General features: G+C 37.9%; 2 protein-coding genes across 2 annotated transcripts; both read left to right on the forward strand.

Moving 5' to 3' along the window:
- Nucleotides 1–41: 41 nt before the first annotated feature.
- LOC113038454 (grpE protein homolog 2, mitochondrial-like) lies at nucleotides 42–4,927 on the forward strand. Its single transcript, XM_026195868.1, has 4 exons — nucleotides 42–188; nucleotides 1,788–1,947; nucleotides 3,470–3,551; nucleotides 3,641–4,927. The coding sequence occupies exons 1-4, from the start codon at nucleotides 112–114 to the stop codon at nucleotides 3,964–3,966; spliced, it is 645 nt and encodes a 214-aa protein (XP_026051653.1). The 5' UTR covers nucleotides 42–111; the 3' UTR covers nucleotides 3,967–4,927.
- Nucleotides 4,928–4,972: 45 nt separating this feature from the next.
- Nucleotides 4,973–6,264, forward strand: LOC113038455 (H/ACA ribonucleoprotein complex subunit 2-like protein). The gene is made up of 4 exons (XM_026195869.1): nucleotides 4,973–5,250; nucleotides 5,396–5,465; nucleotides 5,544–5,649; nucleotides 5,736–6,264. Exons 1-4 carry the CDS (start codon nucleotides 5,100–5,102, stop codon nucleotides 5,859–5,861), a joined length of 453 nt encoding a protein of 150 aa, XP_026051654.1. The 5' UTR covers nucleotides 4,973–5,099; the 3' UTR covers nucleotides 5,862–6,264.
- The last annotated feature ends 7,678 nt before the right edge of the window (nucleotides 6,265–13,942 follow it).

Below are 13,942 nucleotides of genomic sequence, written 5' to 3' on the forward strand. Positions count from 1 at the left end.
GGAGTTAAGGCGAGATTCAGAGTCGTTTTAGTGAATCGACTCAGTGATTCGAAGCAGTGACTCGTAGAGCAGGTCACGCGCTCCCTCCCGACCACACAAGCTACTGAGGAAATGGCCGTGCGCTTTCTGTCCGTAACGAGAAGATACCCCGTCGATTTGTGCAGGTTAACGCCAAGTGCAGTCAACAGGTAAAGCCGGATTTATAGCGTAATATTCAGACATATCTGCTAATAACCAGAGGAAAACAGGGTTTTGTTAACACTGTCACCATTTTAACCGTTTAAAGTGTTGTGGGGTTAGCGTCGCTGCTAACTGGCTAGAGAGCGAGTTAACGGTTTAGAGGGACTCAAACCTCAATCTAACCAATAAACACCACCCAGTACGACGAACACGTCGACCGTCTGTCGTTTGGTACTTTACATCGCGTTTAAAATTGTTAAGCAATATTGTCCATCAATCACATCTGTCAGCTTTAATATCACACCTGTGTTTTGCTTTAATGTTTCGTCTTTTCGTAGTTACGGGCTATTAAATGTAACAATACTATTTACAACCTGTATTAAAACAGTATCCGATATCAAAGTACATTGACAAGCCCTCTGGTGTATTTTCTTCTATTTAAGGGGTTGTTTCTTGTTTTCAAAACTTTACTTTCCGTTATTTAACTCCTCAATCCTGTTAACAACTGTAAGGTTAACGTTACATGTTTAACGGACTAAGCGTGTAATTATTCGTGATGATGAATGGCTTTTATTGCGTTCCTGTGGATTCTCTTTGTTCGGGGCACATACCGATGTAAACGGGTCAAATTAACCCCCCATGTGTCCCACGAAACTGCAGCCATCTGTGATCATTTGGATCAGATTTAACCCACATTAATAATCATTAAAAATTGTTCTCGTTTGGGATATAGTGAGTAACCCAAATATAATTACTTCTAAAATGATTTATGTATTTAATATTTATTAACACACTTTGTGTAGAATAAAACGTGTGGCCGCACATGAAAATATTATACAGCCACAAATTAATACATCCTATGGTTTAGTAATATGTTTGCTTGTTTTAGGTAAATTATGGACATGTGCTAATTCATTCCCTTTTTATTTAAGTTTTGGTTATGATAAAACTAAAACGAGGCAGCAAATTTTTAATTGCTGTACAATTTGTGGTGGCATTACAAGTACTGTAGTGTTTTAGGGTGGCTTTTGTCTCGATCAGCCTTTTATATCTATTTAATCCTTCCATAAAGAACAGCAAGTGTGAAGTACTAAAGCTTTGAAAATATAAAAATAAATCAGGATCAAATCAGGGGTTTTTTTTATATACACACTGTTGGTGTAATATTTAATTATGTGAGTCCAGACAGATTATAAAAATAATAATAATCCACATGACTCCTGTTCATCAGTTGTGAAGCAAAAAGCTACACATAAAAAAAAAAAAGAAAAATAATTCTCCTCTGAATCAGGAGTGAAAAATGCACAGATTAAGAGCTGTTTACATGTAAACGCATGTTATTGGTGGATTTTGATGTGAGAGGTCAAAAGGGGATTAACTTTCATTGGAGAGTGCATTTATTATGGATTATAGACTTGCATTTTGGCCAGAAGGTTTAAAGCTAAAATGCTTTAATGATGAATAAGGTTCTTTTTACTTCACAAGATGTTAATTATTGAATTTGAGTTATGTAAATTACTTGTGTAACAGTTTAATCAGCTGTTTAATAATCTCATTGATCACACTGAGCTTTTGACAGTAGTTTTCTTGTTTTTTGGTTCCTCCAGGTCCGTCGTAGGCCTCTTCAGCACTGCAGCCGAACATCATAGTGCTGGTGATGACTGCCATGGTGACGATGGAGATGATGACCACAGTCACTCTGTGACACATATCAGGACCTTAGAGACGAGAGCTAGAAAACTAGAAGAGCAGGTTCACGACCTCACAGTAAGTTTGCATTTGGGACCGTTTTATCTCTTGTCCATCACCAACAGGGTTCCACTGTGGGTTTCCAGCCTGTGTCTGTTCTCAAACCACTCTGTGCATTTCCACTGGAGAAAGGGGGTTCTGAGCTGGAAAGATAGTTTCAACTCAAGCCCTATACATTTGCTCGTGGGTGGAGAAATGCAAGGACTGCCTGTGGCATTCTTGTTGAGAAATGTAATAATGATGGCGCTATTTCACTATGTGCGAGACGTGTGAAAGAGCAAATTAATTTGAACCTTCAGTTTCAATTTATCTTCAAAAAGAACAGATAAGAGTACCAGCAGTTTACGCAATCTGCCAGTATGCTAGAATCACTTCAAGTACTGTGAACATAAAAACAGAAGTGTTGAACTGCCCGCACACACAGCAGGACAAGCACTGTTTGTTTTTTGACTGGTTATAGTCAGGTAAACAACACGTTACCAGCATTGCATCATCATTCCTTCCTCAAGCCAAGAACAGACTCTGACTTCAGAACTTGGACTGTTCTGGTGGAAAAAGGCTATTTGTAAGCTATAGTAGCTTTGTAAGAAACCAAACACATTTATTGGCGGGAAGAAAAATCACAACAACACTCATTTAGAGTTTTAATATGTTTATATGGCCTTCTGGAGTAGATGCAGCATTAATAAGGGATAAGTATCAACTGCTACATTGGCCCGGTCAGTATTTGGTCATTTAGAGATCACTTTCAATGGTCAATTTCATTGATTTATTGGTAGTGCACCGTTTTGGTGAATATTAAGTATGCATCGTACACATATACTTTGTGATTACACAGGTTTAATCACCCAAAAATGAAAATTCTGTCATTATTTACTTACCCTCATGTTGTTGTAAGTTCATCTTCGGAATACAAATTAAGATATTTTTGATGAGCTCTCTGATCCTTCGTAGTCAGCAAGGATCCTAACGTGATCAAGGTCCAGAAACATAGTAAAGACAAAGTTAAAATAATCCATGTGACATCAGTGGTTCAACCAAAATTTTACGAAGCTTTAAGAATACTTTGTGCATCAAGAAAACAAAAATAAAGCCTTTATTCAACAATCCGTCTCCTCCACAACACCCTTTAGCGCCATTTTGGAGAGTATCACATACAAAAACACTGATGCTGTTCTGTGTCAGCTGCACTGTATGCAGACACGCTGTTTACATTCAGATCAAAGCATAAACAATGGATCCGTATCCACGTATCCATTTTTCAGAGGAGCTAAGTTGTCCACTGTAAGAACCACTGATGTCACACAGGTAATTTTAATGATGTCTTTACTATGTTCTAGACCTTGATCATGTAAGGATGCTTGCTGTCTATGGAGGATCAGAAAGCTCTCAGATTCCATCAAAAATATCTTAATTTGTGTTCTACCCCTTTAATTTCTATAATAATGGCCAATTGTTATAATCAGTCTTATATTTGTAATTTGGTTGTCCTTTTTTTTTTCTCATGGTAATTATTAATCCCGTTTTGTTCTTTTCACAGGAGAGATACAAACGAGCCCTCGCTGACTCGGACAGTGTCAGAAGAAGAACACAGAAATATGTTGAGGACGCCAAACTATTTGGTAACCTACTTTAATTTAGCTACACATTATAGCTGTTCGCATTGCATTATCAAAGCAGCGTTACATGAAGCATTACGCTCCTCCTATAGGGATTCAGAGTTTCTGCCGTGACATTGTGGAGGTGGCAGACCTGTTGGAGAAGGTTGAGGAGGGAGATGGAGTACAGCAGCTGACACAATACATGGCACACATACAGGGACGGCTGCAGGACATCTTTACCAAGCATGGACTGGAGAAGATGAGGCCTGTGGGGTCCACCTATGACCCATATCAGCATGAAATAGTCTGTCATACTCCAGCAGAGGGAGTGGAGCCCGGCTCCATAGCTGTGGTGAAACAAGACGGTTACATGCTGCACGGACGTACCATCCGTCATGCCCTCGTGGGCATCGCTGTGAAGACACAGGAGCAGTGACAGGGCCTTAGTTCAGTCCTCTCATGCTTAGGTTTTTTTACACTCTCTCTCTTAATATGTATTGTTCTTACATCTCTAGACAACTACATGTTTGACTTACTCTTTGAAGTAATGGTTATTTATATGTATTTATAATTTTTTTTTCCCTAATGTGTAATTTACACATTAATCAGGCTTTTTTGTCACTTTTTTTTGTTTTGAACCCCAGATTTACAGAATGTCCAATGCAGTTAAATGTTTGGAAAGAGTCATTATTTTCTTTTGTGTGTTAAAGGAACTATTTGTGGTGTAATAGGAATCGTAGTGTCAAAATGCCCCCGAAAATGCACTTTACACCTTTGTCATGGTGGTTTGTGTGAGTGATTATTAGTTTCGGAGCTTAAGGGATAAAGCAGTAATGACTTTTATACGAAAGTAACACTTTATAATGAGATTCTACATGTTTAACACTAGTTAATGAAGTAGGTATCATGATTTAACAATGAACAGCCATGTTTACAGCATTCTCTGGTCTTGATTAATGTTAATTTAAGAATACTACTACTTCATATTAATTTGTTTTAACATTAAACTAATGTTAATGCATAGTGTTATTTTAACGTTACCAGAAAGTCTGTCTGTTGTGAAATGTCAAGTTTTATAGGCCACCAGTACCCAAAACTAATGCTAAGAGATTTCTCTTTGAGGGGAGGAATGCACATAAGATTTACATGTATCCAAAGTGGAATTGAACAATGTTATTTGGGAGATATAATGAACATAAAAAGTATTTATATGTATTTATTTGATTTGTAATAGGTTTCCCTGATTTTTTTTTTTTTTGTAGTTGAGAAGAAAACTGTAAGCTATTTTCTTTAAGGTTTTTACAGAAGTATTCTTTGTAAATGTTTCAGACGATTCGTTTTGAGTGTATGTGTGCAAGGCAGATGTTATGGCTGAATAAAATCTCACAATTTGTTCATTCTGTGCACAAGGGGTCAGTGTTTGCAAATGTTGCGCTCTGTTCGTGCCGCGAAATAGGGAAAAAACACCGGAAGTACCGTTAAGAGTTTCTGCACGTGTGTTCTTCAGCAATAGAAAAATCGCCCTCAAGTTAAACTCAAAGTTTGTTTCACATTATATTGTAACGAAACATGACGAAGGTAAAGAAGGAGAAAGGTGTCGAAGAGGAGACCGGGGGAACCGAGAAATCCTACCAAGAATTAATAGCTAATGTAAACCCAATCGCAAACCCGCTTGCATCGCGTAAATTAAGCAAAAAGCTCTACAAGTGCGTCAAAAAAGGTAAATGTGTTTCAAAAAACTATTTTCTGTAACTTGGCTATACAATATTTGAATCTTAATAAAATATGACCGTTTTATCGTTAAAGAAACAGCCACGTGGTTACAGTCAGATATTCATTATTATGTTCTTCATTATTTTACAAAGCGGCTAAAAACAAACAGATCCGACGAGGAGTAAAAGAAGTCCAGAAATTTATCAACAAAGGAGAGAAGGGGTAAGGCGATGTTTCTTTTCCTCATGTTTCAGTCCACACGAATGTTTATTTGAACACGTTGTTTTCTGTTGCTTGTAGTATTGTGGTGTTTGCTGGAGACACTCTCCCCATCGAAGTGTACTGTCACTTACCAATCATGTGTGAAGACAGAAACCTGCCCTATGCTTACGTGCCATCTAAAGTGGTAAGTTCATCAGAACTCCATACAATATTTCTAAATCAAATACAGTAAAGTGTTATAATACTCGTGTTTGTTTTCTCTTCCGGTAGGATTTGGGCTCATCCGCTGGATCAAAGCGTCCCACCTGTGTCATCCTGATCAAACCTCATGATGAATATAAAGAAGCCTATGACGAGTGCCTGGAGGAAGTCACGTCCCTGCCCAAACCAATCTGAGGACACTTGAATATTTTATTTGAATTTTTAAAAGAATGAGTGAATATTTCAAATCAAGTTAGAATGGCTGTGAGTGACTTTGCATTGTGTTCATGTTCACCAGTGCATCTGTCATATCATTTAGAGACTGAAACCAATTCTGGATTCTTTGTGGACTTCATATGCAGAAAGAAGCACATTATAATAGAAGTTATTGTGATGTTGTGTAAAGTTCATGTCACTGGACAGTGGATGGAGCTGTTTGTTCAGCCTGTTGTGGTTCTCAATTTTTGACACTCTTGATCTTTGTTATGCTTCACGTATTGATTGATTTGCTTTTCATTTTTCATAACTGCTTCGGGACAGTGGACCCCAGAGAGCTCCAAGAGATGTCAAAATAAACGTATCTTTTTTTTGTACCGTCTCACATCATCTGGTTTCTTTGGTCCTGATTTAACTGGTTTTGCAATTTCTCTTCATAAAGTTGGGCATGTTTAATTTTAAAATACAGTGCTATGAATTTGGAAAAATATAAAATGCACAAATTAGAATGCACTCTGCATAGAATTCTATGAAATCTATCTGTCTTGTCTGTCTGTCTTTTTCCTTTATGTACATATAATGCCTACTTTAAATTGTAGAGGCATTGTTTTCCTCTTATGGAAACGTGAATAATCTTCCCATAAAGTAGAACATAAATTCGGCTGAGTAATGAATTGAAACGTTTGGCAAAATAATGTACGAGAAAGCTCTACATAACAGTGGTTTTACCAACAAGCCACGTGATGGCAGTATAGTCCTTCCAGAAACTCCTTCCATTCGAGGTTACTTCTAGCATCCACCAACCCCTTTACACGCTCCTCACTGAAGTTCATTGTTTGTATGCTCTATATTGTATCATGACATAATAGACATACCTCAACAAGCTCATTTGTTTACAGCTCATGACTGTAATAGAATATGGTCGTAAGTAGAGTAGAGAATCTGTGTTTGGTGAATCAACACGGTGTGTGTTAGGTGTTGAAACTGATAAACAGACTCCACTGCTTGTCTCTCTGGGACCAGAGTCCTGCTGCTTCTTCAGGCTGTGTTGACATCTTAAATATTTAATACTGAAATGCTCTTACTCCCATGATGTTTGTTGTTTTTTTTTGGCACTTATTACTCCCTAATCATGTATAAAAGCACAAGAGAGTGGTTTGAGTCCCTCAGTTTGTCAAAACCTGAGAACTGGATGGTTGATGCTTCAGACAACCACCAATGCTTCCATGATGAAGACAAATAAACACTCCAAGCATGGACGACACGGATAATACAGCTTCTTCTGCTTCACATTTCATCATTGTATTGGATTATACATTTTTCTTGTCTTTTGAGGGACCAGGAGCACAATTAGTCCACCAGGTCTGAGGAGACACTTGGAGGAACCTATATGCTGGAAGAACAACGATAAACAACACAGATTCTTTTTTTCTTTCACAGTCATTGTGGTAAATGCTAATTAATTTGGATTGGATTTTTAGAAATGTTTTGGTACCTGGGATACACACTGATGTTTATAAAAATTGTGTAATCGGACACAGGCGTTAGCTACTGAACTGCATATTCGTTCTTAATGGATACAGATCTTAGCGGCAAAGAAACTGGATTAGTAGAGATAAAATGTGACAAGGACATGCATATGTCCTTCCTGTGAGCCATGTGTTTGCCGTATTTACTCCCAACAGCGGGACGGGGTCTGACGTGAGTCACCTGTGTCCAGGGGGATGGTGACACAGCCAGTGCCATGAGTTTACCAAACAAGCTTTAGAGTTCAGCCATGTTTCAGTGTACACACTTCAGAGTGTGGTCAGTGTTTAATATGGGCACTGGAGGATAAACAACACAAAGGAATGGAAAATTAAATTCAAGTAATTAATTCTTTTTTTAAGTACAGAGATTGCTTGCATTGTACTTCCACTAATTAGGGGTTCTTGCTGAGGTAAGTTTTACTCTTACAGTTTGAACAAACCTGGCATAAGTATTAAACTTCAGCACAAAACGCATTGTATAATGGGCACAAACGGTTTCGCAAGTCATGTGAGATGCTGAGGAGAGGTGAGCTGTTACATTTCTATATATGTAGTCAGCCATATCTAAGCAGAATGTCATTGAGAGCAAAACAAAACAAGATGAAATGTCATTAAGATTTTAGATTTGGATTGCCCTGCTGGAAAACAAAAACAAAGTAACAAACACAAATTTGAATGTCACAGTCAAAATCACCTTTATTTATATAGCGCTTTTAAGAATACAGATTGTGTCAAAGCAGCTTTAAATGATCAGAATGTGTGTCAATGTAAAAGAACATTAGTAAACACTCAATTTTCTGTTAAAGACAGTTCATCATTGAATTCAGTGATGTCATTGTCCAGCTCTGTTCAGTTTAAATAGTATCTGTGCGCTCAAGTTGACGATATCGCAGGAAATGAAGTGTCCCCAGCTAAGCAAGCTTGAGGCGACAGCGGCAAGGAGCCAAAACTGGAGAAAAAATCCTTGGGAGAAACCAGGCTTAGTTGGGGGCCAGTTTTCCTCAGGCCAGACAATCCAGCAGGTTGACCCATGCTGCAGCAATGTTAGATTGTGCAGGGGGCTCATCTAGTTGTCCTGGTCACTGCTGGACGGTCGGTTCCAGGCCCTTGTCCAGACGCAGCAAGAGGATCATGAGCTGTTCTGGAGCTGGATCGACCGGGAGGTTCGGGCCGGAGGAAGTCCATCTGCCCCGGCCCTGCCAGCCCACATGGCGTGGAATAAGTCAGGCTCACAGGATGATCCAGAAGCCACAAGTGGCTGATGGCCAAGTGCCACAAATGGCTGATGGCCGGGGGTAGCGGTGTCGACCAAATCATCGATCATGTGGTGCTGGAACAGTTCAGCACGCGGTTGCCAAAGAAATCAGCACAGTGGGACCACTGGACCTGACCATTCAACTGTAAGTGGTTTAAGTGCAAAATGATGAACACCTGTGTCTGGTTGCAGTAATTGGCCTGAAGAGAGCGGTTAAAACACAGGCTGGACAATATGGTGGCAGAGAGAGACGGGACGGAGACTTGGACACTGCTCTGCTCGGAGAGACAGAACTGGGAGAATTGAAGCTGTGCCTTTAACGTTTTGTGAACGCACTGGATGCGCTACTTTTGTTTTGTGAAGTTGTGAAAAAAATTAACCGATTCTCCTAACGCCAACCCTTGTCACTTCCTTCTTCCCACTACGAACTTTGTTACATACATTAAGATGTTCGCATGATTGTGCATTTAATTCTAGATTTTGAGTTTAATTTAACCTCTACTGTCCAGCTATTAAACAGCACAGAAAAAAGGCACTGTTATTGTTGGCCTTTTATGAGACAACAATAACTGAAAGACAGAGAAAGCCAAAGTACATTTGTTTTATTTCATACCCTTGTCTATCATTTCTTTTTATCTTAATCTCATAAATCTTCACACATTTTTTTTCTTCTATCATTTCTCTGTTGACATGTTTAACGTACAAAGTTGGCTGTTTGAAATGGAAATGCAGGAGACTGCAGGTCTCGGCTCATCTACTTTTCTCAGTATCTTAGCCTAAATGACTTTTCAGGGCTTGGCACTGTCCTCGCACATGTTTAGGGTGTCAACAATGCACCTGCTGCCTGCCGTCCCCTCTCGAACACCAGCACGCGCCACCGTGACACCCCCTCACCTCTCACCCACTTCACTCTGCTTCACCCTGCCAGCTATAACGGTTCATGTCTTATATCATTCTTATTAATCAACACGTCGGACTCACTGTTGTGTGTACAACTGTAGCATTACTGGAACTCCAATTCTGTGCTTATGCGGCCCATCTTTCCTTCCCCTCTCTAAAGTCTGGGACAGTTTCTATTCCCGACAGGTGCTGGTGATAAAGCAGGTGTAGCAGGAGATTTACTGATTTCATCGTATTCTGTTGAGCAATAATTCTGAGCCTGGGGCATGAGGCAGGTAAACCCTCCGACCGCCTGCACCCACTGACTCCTTCAACAGAGGAGTGACAGACAAGAGTAATGGCCCACCGTAGAGAGAGTGGAGAAACTTCATACATTTTTCTGCCTTGGGATAGAAATTCCATTTCCAGTTTCAGTTATATTTAATATTTAGTTTCCAAATGAAATTCTATTTGTACTACCTTTCAAAATGTTTGGGATTGTTAAGAATTTAGTCTCTGACACTCGTTAAAGCTGCATTCACTTGTTAAAAAATGAATCAGGAATATTATGAAATATTATCTCTTGTGAAATTTTGTGATGGCAAAGCTTAATAATTTGCACCTTGACCTAGAAACATTTCTTCTCATTATCAATGTTGAAAACTGTTCGAAATCACTTTTGATTCAGTTTGTAGAATATTAATGAAAGTATTATTATTATTTTTTTTTAAATTATAAAATATTTAAAAGATAGAAATATCTATCTTAAAAAAAATAAAAATAAAATACAATATTATTGTATTATATTTACATGATAAATTAAAATATATAAAGTACATTTTATATGTATTTATAAAATGTATATTTCCAACTGATTTAATATAAATTATATTACGTATGTTATGTAGTATTTAAATAGAGTTTTAATTGTAATTTTTATTAATATATTATATAACCAAATTATAATTAATATACATAGTACTGTAAAATATTAAATACTATTTATATTTAATTTATTTTATGTATAATTTTACTAATTACTAAAGAAAATATATAAAAGAGCAGTGTTACAATTTTGTGACTAAGATGAATTTATTATGTTTATTCAAAAGTTAACACCGAATATCTCAGGGACTGATCATATGGGTTTTGTGAAAAAAGGTCTAACTGCTCAGTTTAAGTCAAAGTGTTTGCATAGAAAACTAGGGTTACAGGTTTTTTTTTTCAAAAAGTGGACCTTTTTGCAGTTTTTCTCCACCTTTTGTATTTAATCATGAGGTTCAAATACTTCATTTTGGTAACCTTTTCTGCACTAATTTGTGCTGGATTAGTTTATCTGCTGGTATTTTAACGAGCATGCTTTTTAATGCACCTAAAATATTTAAATATCTGTAAATATACAGTAAATGCATTGGTCAAGTGAATCCAACCGTTTCATTATCTGAAATACACTTGTATAGTTTACTTGCAAAGTTATATGTTCCTGTTATCCAGTAACAGTTGGCTTCATACTTTTTGGAAGACAAAGTCTTTAAAAGAAAAAAATATATATTAATAACAAAACAATAATCATAGTTTCACATGATTTATATGTATGATTAGAAGCAGTTTAGCCTAGCTTATAACATAAATTAAAAATATTTGGTGTTTTTTTTTTATAATTTTGTGGTTTATAGATCTTCACTGTAGCTATATCAGGAACAACCTCAGCTACCTTCTGCTCCAGTGGGGTTGACGACTGTTAGCTATCCAATGTTATAGGTTATGTAGTAAATATAACAACCTTACCCTGTTTGCCAGTTTTTTTGCACATAAGTTCAATAATCTGTGACAATGATGCTGCTGCCTGCTTTCTCTTCCGTCTCTCCTGCTCTTTTCGGCCCATACTCACTACTTGATTGTACCGCCTGACATAAAAACACTCAAACACCTTTTTTTTTTTTAAAGCTTTGTCAATGACTAAACACTTCAATTTCATTCATTAGATGTATGTACATCCAACTTCAAATAGATTTGTGTAAAAAAAAATCTAAATATTTTACTAACTAAGCAGAACTGTATTAGGTTTAGTAACAACATGTTTACCGTATTTTTCGGACTATAAGTCGCACCTAAGTATAATTAGCATCAGTCCAAAAATACATCATGAAGAGGAAAAAAACATATATAAGTAGCACTGGACTATAAGTCGCATTTATTTTGAACCAAAAACGAAGAGAAAACATTACCGTCTCCAGCCGCGAGAGGGTGCTCTATGTTTTCAATGTACGTAGACTACAGGAGCACTGAGCAGCATAGAGCGCCCTCTCGCGGCTGGAGAATGTTTTCTCTTTGTTCATGTCAAATTAATTTTGATAAGTCACACCTGACTGTAAGTCGCAGAACCAGCCAAACTATGAAAAAAAGTGTGACTTATAGTCCAGAAAATACAGTAGTTGTTATATTGTTTACATGGTACAATTTCTGGTTAGCCACGTTCTTTGTGCTTGACAAATTTTATGATTTCAGTTCAGTGCTTGTGATTTGATTCAATATTGACTCATTTGGATAAATCTTAGGTAGTCTTCACAAGATATAGGCATTCATTTTTCTCTGGACAAAAAAATAATAAAAATAATTCAAAAATCACCTAATCAACCCTATCAGCTGGTAGTAATTTTTAGGTTACATATAACTCAAATTAAATATATAGCTTTTATTATTATAATAACAACTGTACATAATGATATAAGTAAAAATATAATAAATATGTAATATGGTAGGCCTACAGATAATTAGCCAAATATGCTCTCTTTTTCTTGCCAACTAACGTGCTACATGGTAATTAAATGGCTTTCCCAAGATAAATGTTATGTGATATAATTGTTCTTCAGCAGTTTTATTGAACTCTTTGGGCATTGAAAAAAATTGTTCATTGTTCATTCGTGTTTATTTACTATTAGCTAGAGATGATCGGTTCACGTGCCACTATAGGGATCTGTCACGTCACATTTACAAGCACCAAAACTTAGCTATTGCTTGAATTTTGTAATAAAACTGACAGAATCTGAGAGCTGAGATTATTTTGCTCTGTCTTGTCTGTCGGTCTCCGTGTCTTCTTTGCTTTGCGATTTTACTGTGCGTGAGAAATTGGATGTGTGGCGTAAGAGCGTGTGGAAAGTGTCAATTGTGTGTGTCTCACGGTGAATGCATTAGCATCGTAAATCAATTAATCATTCCAGATAATTTACCTTAAGCGGTCTGCTTTGAAGTTCTCAGAGGAATAAGACGCGCACGGAAGGAGAAGCATTTCTATTGGCTCCAGTCTGCCGGTATTGGCCAATCACAAAAAATATTGCACAACCAATATGATTGAATTTCCCACCATGTTTTATTATTATAATTTTTAAAAAATAAAAAAATACCCCCCCCCCCACATAATTCAGAGCCGATGCTTCTTCACCGTTGCTTTGAAAAGTGTATTGCGAGAAGAACTCTCTCTGAACCGCACGCGCGGCCTTCACACAATCGTCCAGCTTCAATAATCATATTAATTGAATGAAAAGAGAAGAGAGATGGACATATAATAGAAAGATCAGAGGGGAGTGAATTATAATGCTTGAGTGATTCGAAGCTGGTTTAGAGCAAGATGTCATTTCAGGCTTAAGATCTCCAACTCTTAAAAGCAGCAGCTTGACCCTCATTTGCATAACAGTGACATTTTTGCTCATGTCCCAAAGCCTTTGTTTGCGTGAGTGTGTGTGTGTGCGTGTTTCGGGTTATTGGGGTGTCAGTGTGCCATCAGGACAGCCTTGGGGCAACCCGGGGCTTGTGAAGGCATGTTCTCCACCTCTGACAGCTTTGCAGTTCATAAACTCCTGTCAGCCCTGTCATCCAGCTCACACTTGAGTGCACCATACACCCGCCCATTTGGAGATCAGCGCTCAGATCTAACGGGTCGAACGAGAGAAAGCCACCGGTGACAAATGAGAAACCGCAAGTGACAAGCATCTGTGTGACACGTGCAGAAGCTCCCTGTACGATACAGAATGTCCCAAGAGGGATATAAAACAAATTCATGTCATTCTATTCCAACACCCTCATTACTGGTTCTGTATAAAACTTTCAAGCCACTCCTCTAATAAATGAGTGGGGGTTTTATGGAAATACTTCCCACAGACATGCAAAGCGCAGCTCCCCTCTTTCAAATATTAAGCGGCATGTCTTTTATAGAGTTTTATGGTTTTGGAAGTTAGGCCAATGGCAAGCGGCCAGCCGAGTAGGTGGTGCCTCCGAATGACAGATGGGTAGAGAAAGTGATGCTCTGATTTATCACACTCTTGCGTCTGTAGCCACAGGCTTTAACAGAAGACCCCAGTCCTCCATTAGGAGGGAAAATACAGCATTAACGGATGTAG

This window comes from Carassius auratus, chromosome 21 (assembly GCF_003368295.1).
Source record: "Carassius auratus strain Wakin chromosome 21, ASM336829v1, whole genome shotgun sequence".
Taxonomy (NCBI): domain Eukaryota; kingdom Metazoa; phylum Chordata; class Actinopteri; order Cypriniformes; family Cyprinidae; genus Carassius; species Carassius auratus.